The 12224-nt window shown below is 29.7% G+C and overlaps 1 protein-coding gene across 1 annotated transcript; it reads left to right on the top strand.

The window, feature by feature from the left end:
• Window positions 1–3448: 3448 nt before the first annotated feature.
• On the top strand, window positions 3449–5965 carry LOC107419207 (protein WEAK CHLOROPLAST MOVEMENT UNDER BLUE LIGHT 1). Its single transcript, XM_060815027.1, has 3 exons — window positions 3449–3550; window positions 4224–5831; window positions 5951–5965. The coding sequence occupies exons 1-3, from the start codon at window positions 3449–3451 to the stop codon at window positions 5963–5965; spliced, it is 1725 nt and encodes a 574-aa protein (XP_060671010.1).
• Window positions 5966–12224: the final 6259 nt, after the last annotated feature.

The following is a 12224-nucleotide window of genomic DNA, read 5'->3' as shown; positions in this document are numbered from 1 at the left end:
TACAAAACAAACTAATGAAAAATGAAAATTTTACAAAATACTACCTAAGACAAATATTAAGTACAAATGGTAATAATATTAATATTTTCCATTTAAAACATAAGTATATACCATGAATAATAAAATAATATCAAAAATTTTATTACTTAACTTAAATTTCTAATTAATAACAAAAAAGAGAAGAAAATTTTATAATTTGGAATAATAAATTTAGTGTATTATACTTCAATTTAGGGGATCAAAAATATTATTTAACAAATTTTAAAACCAATGTATATTAAAATAAAATAAAAATAAAAGTAAAATCTTTTAGGCCTACCAGGCTAAAGGGTAGTTGCATCTCTGAATGCCAACATATTTGGGTGAATTAGTTATATAATCACATTAATTAATCACCATTGAGTGAGTCATTGGGTGTATTAATACCAATAATGATCATATGTGATGATAAATAATATTTTTCAATAGTTTTTAATTTTATTTGGTAGAGAAAAAAAGTGAGAAAAATAAAATAAAAGAGAAGAAGGTATTCCTTCCATACCGAGTGGATCAATTTTGATCTTAATCCTCCAAAATTAATTTCTTGAAAAAAAAGTCTTATTTATTATCACCGATAAGTAGAGAAGTTCAATTTAACCAAAAAACCGGTTGATCAAACTAAAAATTGACCATGATCGATTGGTTAAGTAAATTATAAAAAATGGTGGTAGTCATTATTGGTGTTAGTTTTGGAAAATCAAAGGTTAATGGAAATTGATAAAATCTTTTTATTAACAATTTAAATATATATATAAATATATATATATATATATACACATATATAACCAAACTCAAAACAAATCCTTAATATTCAAACTAATGTTAAAATATTCTTTTTCGACTTTTGAATAATATTAGGAGCTAAGATTTAAAATTACGTTTATTAATATATTAGTAATTTTATATTTTATTATTTTTGTCCTATTTGATGTCTAAAAACTAATAAAAACTAATAAAGGAAGATTTAATATTAAAATTATTTGAATATATATACATATATATTATATTTAATATTATTTTATAAATAATATCCAAAAAGCCTAATAATCGATTGAAAAGATGAACAAACTAAAAAAAAAGGTTCCAAATAAATTGATTTTTATTTTATTGGATTTGTTGGTTTAAAATAAAAAACAACCAACCAATACCTGGCTCGTTTCGGTTGGTTTTCAAAATTTCAAAAACACCTTTCCATCATACTTAACTCCCCTATTCATGATGGTGCACTAGGAAAATCCATATGCCATATGTCAATTTAATTGGTTGCTATAAAATGTTTGAATTTTTCATATTAAATTTTTAGTATAAAAAGTTAATACATAATTAAATGTATTGAATTTTTTCTTTTCAGTATAGATCTTACTAATATTCATCTAGTTTAATGACAAATAACAAAAAATCCTTGAAAAATAAAAAGATTTGGGAATGGAATATTAATTTTGGCTAATAATATTATATAATTACTATAAAATCCATCTAAGTTTAATTAAAAAGGCTATTTGTTTTTTGTAGTAGATAATAGTCTGACAATAATGTTAGAGATATCAAAATATTTATCAAATTTATTTACAAAATATTATAATTAATATGGTAATATTAAATTATTTTTGTATTAAATTATCCATTTAAATGTTCACTTATTAATATTTAAATTATATAAATATACTAATTAAATATCTTTAACATATGTCATTGTTAAATAAATTTTGTACATATTTTCAATAGCTTTCAAGTTCCTAATAGTCTAATATTGATGGCTAAAATAATATTTAAATTATATTTATATTACATAAATATATTAACCAATAATATCTTTAACATATGTCATTTGTTAAATAAATTTTATACATATGTTCGATAGCTTTCAAGTTAGTAATAGTCTACTATTGATGGCTAAAATAGTATCTACCACATGTTTTTTTTTTTTTTTTTACTCTTTTTAACTTTTCCATCCTCTATATATGTATATATACCAAATAAAAAAAATAAAAAAGAAATATTTCCCCCAAAAAAAATATATATATATAAAACATTCTTTTTGCTATCATATTAAACCAGAGTGATCAAAATTTTGTTTCGTTCATTCTCGTTTTCCATGTTTCCTTTTATTCATGCTTTCTATTTTGAACACCAGATTTAAAATATATGACTTTATCACTTAACTAAATCTACTAATATTAAAACATAAAATTAACAAAATATAATAAACATATTTTAGATTTTGTTTTTGATTTTTTTTTATTTCTATAGTTTTTTATTTTTTATTTATTAAATTATTAATTTTTTTTATCTTATCCTATTCATTCTCCGTATTTTATTGATTGTTTTGAAATTTAATTAATTAGACATGAATTTTGCTTAAGAAAATAGTGACTCTACTACTGGAGTGTGAGACAGTCAAACAAATTTTTGTTATTATCTTAAATCTATTTTTTCAACTTAATCAATTATATATTTTTGATATATTATTCTGTCTAATTTAATAATAACTGGTCAATTTTCTCTTACACATGTCTATTGTAGAGAGCTCGCTCAATCAATCTTTTATTGTTCGTTATCTCACATTATATTAAAATGAGTTTCTAATTTCAAGTCTCAAATTTAAAAAAAAAAAAAAATTAAAACTAAAAAATTACTGTAATGTCAAGATTACAAAAACTCTCGAAGCAAGACTCCTAAAATTCAATATTCAGCAAAGGTGTCTTTGTTTAGGTAAAAACGACGAGTCGTTTGTTGAGATAAACGACATAAATCCAACAACTATGTTATGAAACGACGAAAAAGGCCAGCCAGAAGATTAACTGTTTGGCAGAAAACAGAAACACCAATCAATGCAAGAAACACAAAAAGAAAATAAAAAAATAAATATAAAAAAAAGTGCAAAAGAAATTCAAAGGAGTTGGACATAGATTTAGCCAGGTTGATCAATCCAAAGTGCAGGCCGAGAATAAATAAAATTTCTTGAATACAACAGGGACAACATTCATGGCCTCATGGTATTTTCCAAAAACTAGAAAACAAAAAAAAAAAAAAAAAAATTCATTTTCAAAAAACAATGACCAACTCCATATTCTATGCAACCAGCTTAACTTTTCTTTGGTTTCAGCTTTTTCCTTATCTACATTTCCTCTGTTTCATCGTTAAATATCACTTTCACTTTCTGAGACATTCGAATTTGAAACTCCATTGCCCAAATAGAGGTTTCTATATTTGTTATTCAATTTTTCTCTTATGCATATTTATTTATTTGTGCTTAGATATGTTGAAACACATTTGGGGATTAAAGTATAAGGGTTTTTGGGGTACTTATAATTTTAAGTACAAATTTTGTTTTGTAGTATGAATTTTTCTTTTATTTATTATTTATTATGTATTTGTTTTTCTCAGAATATATAATTGAATGGAAGATATGGGTGTGGTTGACACCAAACCAATTGAGTCAGTCCAGGCTTCTCTATGTTTGTTTGAAGAAAAGGGTGATCAGAAAAAAAACCGGCCTACAGCCATGGATGTAAGATCTTTGGGAAATTGTTAAACCTTCAAAATATTGACTAATAATATTGCTGATTATATTACAAGTTTCCCAAATACAGTCTCTATAGTTGGCAGACAAAAGGATCTTATAATTTTTCCTCTGATTTTACTCAAAAAGAAACATGATTTTCGATTGTTTATTTAGAAATCTAGTAGGATTATGCATTTGAATTTAGATTTTTGATCAATCTGTGGGATTTTATAGGTGTTTGTTATCTAATAATACATTTAGTCTGCACTACGCTTTTTCTTCTGGCATTCAGAGGGAATTGAAATTATATATATCTGCTATGGATTTTTTTTTTTTTTTCTGTTACATCAATTTTCTTTCATAGCAAAGAAGGAAGCTCGCTCTGACAATGATGTTGCTAAGCTTGTGCCAGACCATGTATACTTTTGTGGTGTTTTCTTTTTGTGTGATTGTTTTGAGAGAATTGTCTTTGTGCTTTTGATTCATGCAAATAGTTTTCTTATAAAAATTTCTTGCATGTACATGAAAATCCTATTCACAGTGTGTCTTACAATCTTATATAAGAAAGGGAAACACTGTTGGTTTTAAGACCATGTTCTAATTTGATCTAGATTTTGTGTCTTCAAAAGAAAAATATAATAGCTATTGTATAACTATTACTTTTCTCTTTCACTTGCAGGAGAGTGAGATAGAGAGAGAGCTTGAAGAAGTATTAAAGGATTTGGCCAACTCCAAGGTGCAAATAGAAGCAAAAGATGCTGCCTATATGCAGGCCCTTCTTAATCTAGAAAACTATAAGAAAACAGCTTGTGAACATTCTGCTATGCTTAAAAACACCGAGATTGAGAGAGATCGATACAAGAATGAGTGTGGTGAGGCTGCTATTCGGATAGATGAACTTAAATCGAAGATGAAGGAGATGAAGGATCAACTGTTGGAGAGTGTGAAGATAGGTGAGCAGCTTGAGCATGTTATGAACGAGTTGAAAGCCTCTAAAGAAGAGTTGCTCAGGAGTGAAATGGAACTTGCTGCTTTAAAAGATTCGGAGTCTAAGGCATTAAAACAAGTGGAGTTGATTGAAATGGATGCAAAGATGGATAAGCAAAAGGTTGAAGAGCTTCTGAAGCATGTCTCAGAGCTTAATGATGCTATTCTTATTTTGGAAGTTGCTGCTACTGAAGCAGAAAAAGAGAAATTTGCAATGATATCTGAGAAAGATGCTCAGATTCAAGTAGCAAAAATGGATATAGTTCAAGCACAAGATCAGCTAAAAGATATGAGAAAAGAAGTAGAAATGATGGAGGAGTTGGAGAATCAGTTCAATGCCAAGTGCCTATATATCGAAGTACTTAAATCAGAACTTAAACAGGAAGAAGAAATAAGAAAATCGTTTGAAAAGGATGCTGCTGATGCCATTAACAAATCGAAGCTGCTAAAAGATGAGATAGACTTCAAGGAGAGAAAAATCTTGAGTCAAGAAGCTTTGATCGATGCATTTAAAATGGAGTTGAATCAACAGAAATCGGAGCTGAAAAATACGAATGACTTGGCAAGCAAGTTGTCCGGCGAAGTTGAAAAGCTTAACAACGACATAGTGAAGGCAAAAGCTGAGATCAATGAGATAAGTGGAAGAGAAACAGAAGCACAGGTTGAGATAGCGATGATGAAATCTGAAATTCATAAAGGGAGATCGAAAATCGCTGCAGCAGAAGCAGCCGAAGCAAGAGCTGAGAGTGTTAAATCCGGTCTATATCTTGCTGTTCAGAAGCTAGCAGTAGAAGCAGGGAGTGCAAAGAAAGAGAATGAAAGACTAAAACAAGAAGCAGATAAGGCAGACGAAGAAACTGATTCCTCTAACATTGTCAACCCCCATTTGGAGAATCCTACTGAGGAACTAGACGCATCCCAAATCAATGATACTGATTCCCATGTAACAATTTCAATGAAGAAATATGAATCCTTGATAAAGAAAGCCGAGAAAGAAGACTCAAACTGGTTACTTGCATCGCAAGAAAAGGATGAAGAATTGGAGATTCTGAAGAAGGAGTTGGAAGCTGCAAATGGAAAGATAGCTGAATTCAGAAACCGAGCAGTTCAGGCTGTTAGCAGGGCTGAAACAGCTGAGAAAGCGAAAGCACAAATCGAGGATCAGCTAAGGAAGTGGAGAGAACATAAGCAAAAGAGAAAAGCTGCTCTTGCTGCACTTAGGGACGTCTCTGTCCCAAAAGAAGATGAAAGTATTCACACATATAGTAGTTTACCAAGGACTTATCCCCAACTTGGGAAGGTACTCAACATGAAATTCTAAATCCTCCATGTAATATTAAAAGAATTTATGATAAAAATGTTCAACAAATAAATACTGGCTTCAAGGATTATTTGATTTTCTCATCCTGTTTGTATCAGGACATTGTGTTTTGATAGCAATATATACGTTTCTCTAGTCTTTATTTTTCCCTGCAGATTTTTTTCTTATACTGCCATTGCGTGTGACTATTCTTCTCAAATATTTGATTTTTGATATTTTTGTGTTTTTTTATTAACAAGAAAACCAAAACCAGATGGTCCATTGGCAAAAGTTATTTTCAGATGATCAATAAATGGAGTGTTATTCATATTCAACATGAACATTAAAGAAGGGTCCATGATTTCTAATGGGTTGGTTTTAAAAGGAAAACTTTTTCTATAGAAGTTTATTTTTGGTAGAATTCTTCTAAAGAAACTTGTTTTATCAATATTCTATATAATTTTTCCTTCATGTGTTAAGTCAACAGTGGTTGCTCGTCTTTCTATTGCCCACTTAATAATAGTTATTAGAGGGGCTATACATTATATGGAAATCATATCAGTCTTGTCCAGCTCTATTGGAGTTTTGGTATGTGGACAAATTATAATTTGTACCAATGATGGAAAATAAATTAAAAAAAAAAAAATCCATTTGGTAAGCAAGCAGGATTAGGCTGGACTATATTTCGCCAAAACGGGACATGATTGGGTTAACTTTAATAATAATCCATGTTTTGTGCGGGATAGGATTAATTTTTCCGAAAAACAAATACACACACACACACACACACACACACACACACACACACACACACAAGCAGGATTAGGCTGGACTATATTTCGCCAAAACGGGACATGATTGGGTTAACTTTAATAATAATCCATGTTTTGTGCGGGATAGGATTAATTTTTCCGAAAAACAAATACACACACACACACACACACACACACACACACACACACACACACACACACAAGCAGGATTAGGCTGGACTATATTTCGCCAAAACGGGACATGATTGGGTTAACTTTAATAATAATCCATGTTTTGTGCGGGATAGGATTAATTTTTCCGAAAAACAAATACACACACACACACACACACACACACACACACACACACACACACACACACACATATATATATAAATCAGTTTCAAATAAATCCATTTATTCTATTAAATTAAAGTTCATTCTTGATAATTATTGGGTTTTCATTTAAAAAATGAGGCTTGATCAATTGATAAAAATCCAATATTTACAAAAGAAAACCCTAGTAAAATAAAATGAGATAAAATTTATTTAAGATTGACTAATATATATCTAAAAGATATATGTGTGTGTGTGTGTGTGTGTGTGTATTTTTTTCTGAATCTCCCAGTTAAGCGTTTTATCAAACAACTTGAACCCCATTCTTCTGCATCTTGTATACATTTCAATATATATATATATATATATATATAAAACGAAAAATGAATTCAATTTTATATACTTCTGCATCTATATATGAAAATAAGAAAAAAAGAAATGCTTAGTGGGATTTTATACACATTAATTTTGGCCAATTCTCTTGACTAATTATAATTTGTAACAATGATGGAAAATAAATGGAAAAAAAAAAAAAAACTACTAAGAAGTCCATTTGGACGTAAGATTGAGTTGGATTATGTTTCAAATAGAATTGAGACTTGGACTTAATCATATTCCATATTTGGTGCTATAGAGGATAAAACTAATTTATCCGAATATATATATATATATATATATATGAGTATATATATATGTAGTATTATGATATACGTCTCTCTCTCTCTCTCTCTCTCTCTCTCTCTCTCTCTCTAAATCTTCCTCTCAAGTATTTTATCAAACAAATTGTGTGCACCCCATACTTCTCCATCTTCTATACATTTCTATAAAAAGGAAAAAGGGAAAAAAAAAATGAATTTTATATACTTCTACCTCTTCTCTACATTTCTACTAAAAAAAATAAGGGAAAAAGAAAAGAAAAGAAAATGATTAGTGGGATTATTGGGTTTTATACATCACATGGAAATCATATTAGTTTTGGCCAATTCTCTTGAACTATTTTTGTATTTGGACAAATTATAATGTGCATTACTGATGGAAAATAAACGAAAAAAAAGAAAGAAAAAAAAAAACTGCTAAGTCTGTCTGGTATGCAAGATTGAATTCGGACTGGGACGACTGCATTAAGCTTAAAATATTCCATGTTTGGTTCTGTATAGGATAGGACTAATTTTTTGTTTTCAATATATATATATATATATATATATATAGGGCGATTCTATGATCAGGATGTCCGGATAGAATTGCATGCAGACCTGGAGCAACGTCGATGCATGTTTTTTTCTTGTGTAGAGTATATTTTGAGCGGGTTCTTACGCAATTTTATCCGGACAGTCTTGACTGTAAAAGTATTTTATATATATATATATATATATATATATATATATATATATATATATATATTTGTCAAACAAGTTGCTTGAGCCCATACTTCTCCATCTTGTATACATATATATATATATATATATATAAATCAATTTTATATACTTCTGCACCTTCTCTGCATTGCTATTGAAAAAAGAAATAGAAAAAAAAAAAATGCTTAGTGGGATTATATACATTCAATGAAATCATATCAGTTTTGGCCAATTCTCTTGGATTATTTTGGTATTTGGACTACTTGTAACATGCAATAAAGATGGAAACTGTACTCGGATTACTTATATTTAATTTGCAATATATAACGATGGAAACTAAATGAAATAAGAAACATGCAGACACTTGGCAAGATGTCACTTGCCAAAAATAATAACCAATTTTTTTTTTTTTTAATTTTTTTTATTTATTAGAGATTACAATACATTCTAAAAATGGAATGAGGATTTCACCTAAGTCTATTGAACTGACCTGGAGGTATATTCTAGAGGAAGCGCACGAATGTAAAATAATGACCAAAATTGCATGCAATGATCTTTAACATAACACACTTGTAAATTTATTCATACAAGGAATTTTGTTACTGGAGAGCTAGCACTCTCCACATTCACAAGCAAAAGAAGAGGAAATAAAATAAAAACGCCATGAGATAAAACACATAGAACATATATAAATACGTTCACAAACACATAGAACATATATAAATATATTCACCTACTTAAGTGGTTGTACGCACATTCCCCATGAAGGACCATAATAGAAGCACATAGTACATTCATCTTGCCTTCTCATATGTGTGTATTGTATACCGTGTCCTTCTTATAGTGTCATTGGATGTCGATTGTCAACCATGAGTCTTCTTTTAATTGCATTCTACTGGGGTCTTTGTGTAATATTATATTATATTATGCTAGTAGTCACAATTTTATGTACTACATTATTAGTCACTATTATATTGTGAAGGGATAAGTGAAGTTGGATCAATGGAATTCATTCCTCCCAGGCCTCACACCCACACTTTTAAAATTGTCTACTTATTAGAGAAAATTTGTGAAGGACAAGACAAATAAGATTGACTTAATGGTATGCTTTTTATATCCATATTTCTAAAATTGTAGGTTCAAGTCACCTTCCATCTCAACAAGTAGTAGAGATAAAAAATGCATATCCATGTACTCAAGTCCTCATGGCAGCAATATTCTAAATTGTATTAATATATTGTCACCTTATTGTATGTATTTAATACAAGTTAAAAGATAATTTTCAGAAGATCAAAATTTCTCTATATACATTTATATGGCTTAATCTTGAATTAATACTTTGATAATTGTGCCCACATGAATCAAAATTAACCCATTTCACAATATATACTGATTATCCTAATTTTAATTTTGAGATCACCAGGGAAAAAAATATATTCATAATAATTGAGAACGTCAAAGAAAACTATAGCACTCCATTATTTTAAAGTTAACTACTTGCAAAGCACTGATTATCCCAATTTTAAATTTGAGATCTGCACCGGAAAAAAGTATGTTCATGATAATTGAGTACATAAAAAAAACTATAGCACTCCATTATTTTACAAATCAACTACTTTCCAATATTTGTTTGATTAGTCCAATAATTGAGTGCGTAGTACATTTCCCATTGCATATATAATTGATAGTATTTGTTTAGTTCAACAGTTGCGTGTAGAACATTTTCTATTGCAAAGCAATAGCTACTTCACAAATTGTAAGTGTGTGGCAATATATCTATTAATTCCTTTGATTATAAATGCCTCTTTTGATTGGACTCCTAGATGTTCTAACAGGCTTGTCCATATTATTTGTCGATGGGCAGCTAGCCATCGTGTGTTGGTGCTTTAGGTGTTTTTTTTTTGTCTAGAGCTTTTTTGGACTCTGTGATTCAGGATGCCACCTGGAGGTTGCAGCCTGAATCTGGGCCTTTGTTTGTGCCCTTTTTGGGTTTCTATAGAATCCCAGATTTAACCACAAAAGGCAAAAAAAAAAAAAAAAAAAAAAAAAAAAAAAAGAGAGAGAGAGAGAAAAGACATCTCAAACAAGTAGTCGAATAATAATGCATACCTACATAGTCTTGTTCTCATGGCAACTATCTTCTAATTTCATACTTTTTATTTTTATTTTTTGGGGGAAGATACTATCTTCTAAATTATGTCAATATATTGTCAGCTTGTATTTAAGTAATCAAAATCTCTGTGTGCATATATGTATATCTATATATATATATATATATAATAATTGAGTACATCAAAGAAAACTATAGAACTTCATGATTTTACAAGTCAACTACTTTTCAGTATTTGTTTGATTAGTCAAATAATTGTGTGTAGAGCATCTCCTATTGCATATATAATTGATGGTATCAAAGAAACTTTAATGTTTACTATGTAGTATTTGTTTAGCTCAACAGTTGTGTATAGAACATTTTCTAATTCAAAGCTGCAACAGAAAAATTGAAATAGCAGTAGCTTCTTTGCAAAATGCATGTGTGCAGCAATATATGTATTAATTGCATCTTAATTTGGTGTTTCTGCAAGTCTTTTTAAGTTATATGCAAAAAAATTTAAGTAAAAATCTACGAGTCCAAAAGGAGGGAATTCCTGTAAACAAATAACGACTAATTTCGTACATGGTATTTTCACATTTAAGAATAAGAAGAAGAAGAACAAGAAGAAGAAAAAGAGTAGTTTAAGCTAAATAAATTGATTATTTCAGCAATTATATATTTGAAGCAAGAGCCAAGAGTTAAATCTGGTCTATACACTGCTATTCAGCTTCTAGCATTAGAAGCAGGGAGTGCCAAGAAAGAGAATGAAGGGCTAGAATAAGAAGCAGATAAAACTGAGGAAGAAACTCGTTCCTCTTGCCTCGTCACCCACATTTGGAGAATCCTTCTGTGGAAGTAAACATTTCCCAAATCGACAATAATGATTTCCACGTGACACTTTCATTGAAGGAATACAAATCCTTGATAAAGAAGGCCGAGAAAGAGGATTCAAACCAGTTACTTGCGTCGCAAGAAAAGGATGATGAATTGAAGATATTGAAGGACTTGGAAGCTGCAAATAGACCACCGAGAAAGCGAAAATGGGAATCGAGAAAGAAGATTCAAACCAGTTACTTGTGTCGCCAGAAAAGGATGATGAAATGGAGATTCTGAAGGAGGAGTTGGAAGCTGCAATTAGACAGCTGAAAAAACGAAGTTGGAAATCGAGGATCATTTAAGGAAGTGGAGAGAACATAAGCAGAAGAGAAAAGCTGCTGTTGCTGCACCTAGGGAGGTCTCTCTGCCCCCAAAGAATGTGACAGCATCCCCACATATTCAACAAGAACACATTTCCCACCAGCTTAGGTACTCAACATAAAATTATAATTTCTTTGTGCAATATTGGAAGGATTTATGATGAATAAGTTCAACAAATACTGTTTCAAATTTTATTTGTATCAGGACCTTCTGATTGATAGCAAAATATTCATGTGTCTCTAGTGCTAAACACAAAACACAGCAAATTACTCAATATCAAGCTAATCAATTATTAAATCAGCACCCTCCACCACAGAATATCCAAGATTTAAGCTTAAGCTGCACAATTTCATTTCCCAAATAGTTATTTTTGCAACTTCAACTTCAACAATGGTAGAAAAATCCCAAAAATTATCCAAAGACTTTATCAAACCCAAAATTAAAGGGTCACTGAAACTATCAGCACAGCACAGAGGGAAAAAAAGAAAATGAATGATGCAGATGGTGAAAAAAAGAAAAAAAAAAAAAAAAGAGAGGGAATGGAAGAGAAAAACCACATAGGTGGACTTAAAGAAAATCCCCAGAAAAAAAGTTTCTAAGAAAAGCAGAGTATTTCTAAATTACTTTGGTTGAAATTTATTCTAGATATAGACATATCTAT

Source organism: Ziziphus jujuba, chromosome 2, assembly GCF_031755915.1.
Source record: "Ziziphus jujuba cultivar Dongzao chromosome 2, ASM3175591v1".
Lineage (NCBI taxonomy): Eukaryota > Viridiplantae > Streptophyta > Magnoliopsida > Rosales > Rhamnaceae > Ziziphus > Ziziphus jujuba.
Note: the sequence above shows the minus strand (reverse complement) of the source record. Positions and strands in the feature narration are given on the sequence as shown.

Excerpts from the sequence above, each read along its gene's own strand:
- LOC107419207 (XM_060815027.1), top strand. The coding sequence starts at position 3,449 with ATGGGTGTGGTTGACACCAAACCAATTGAGTCAGTCCAGGCTTCTCTA. Across the intron at positions 3,551-4,223 it reads ACCGGCCTACAGCCATGGAT|GAGAGTGAGATAGAGAGAGA; the intron begins GTAAGATCTTTG and ends TTTCACTTGCAG.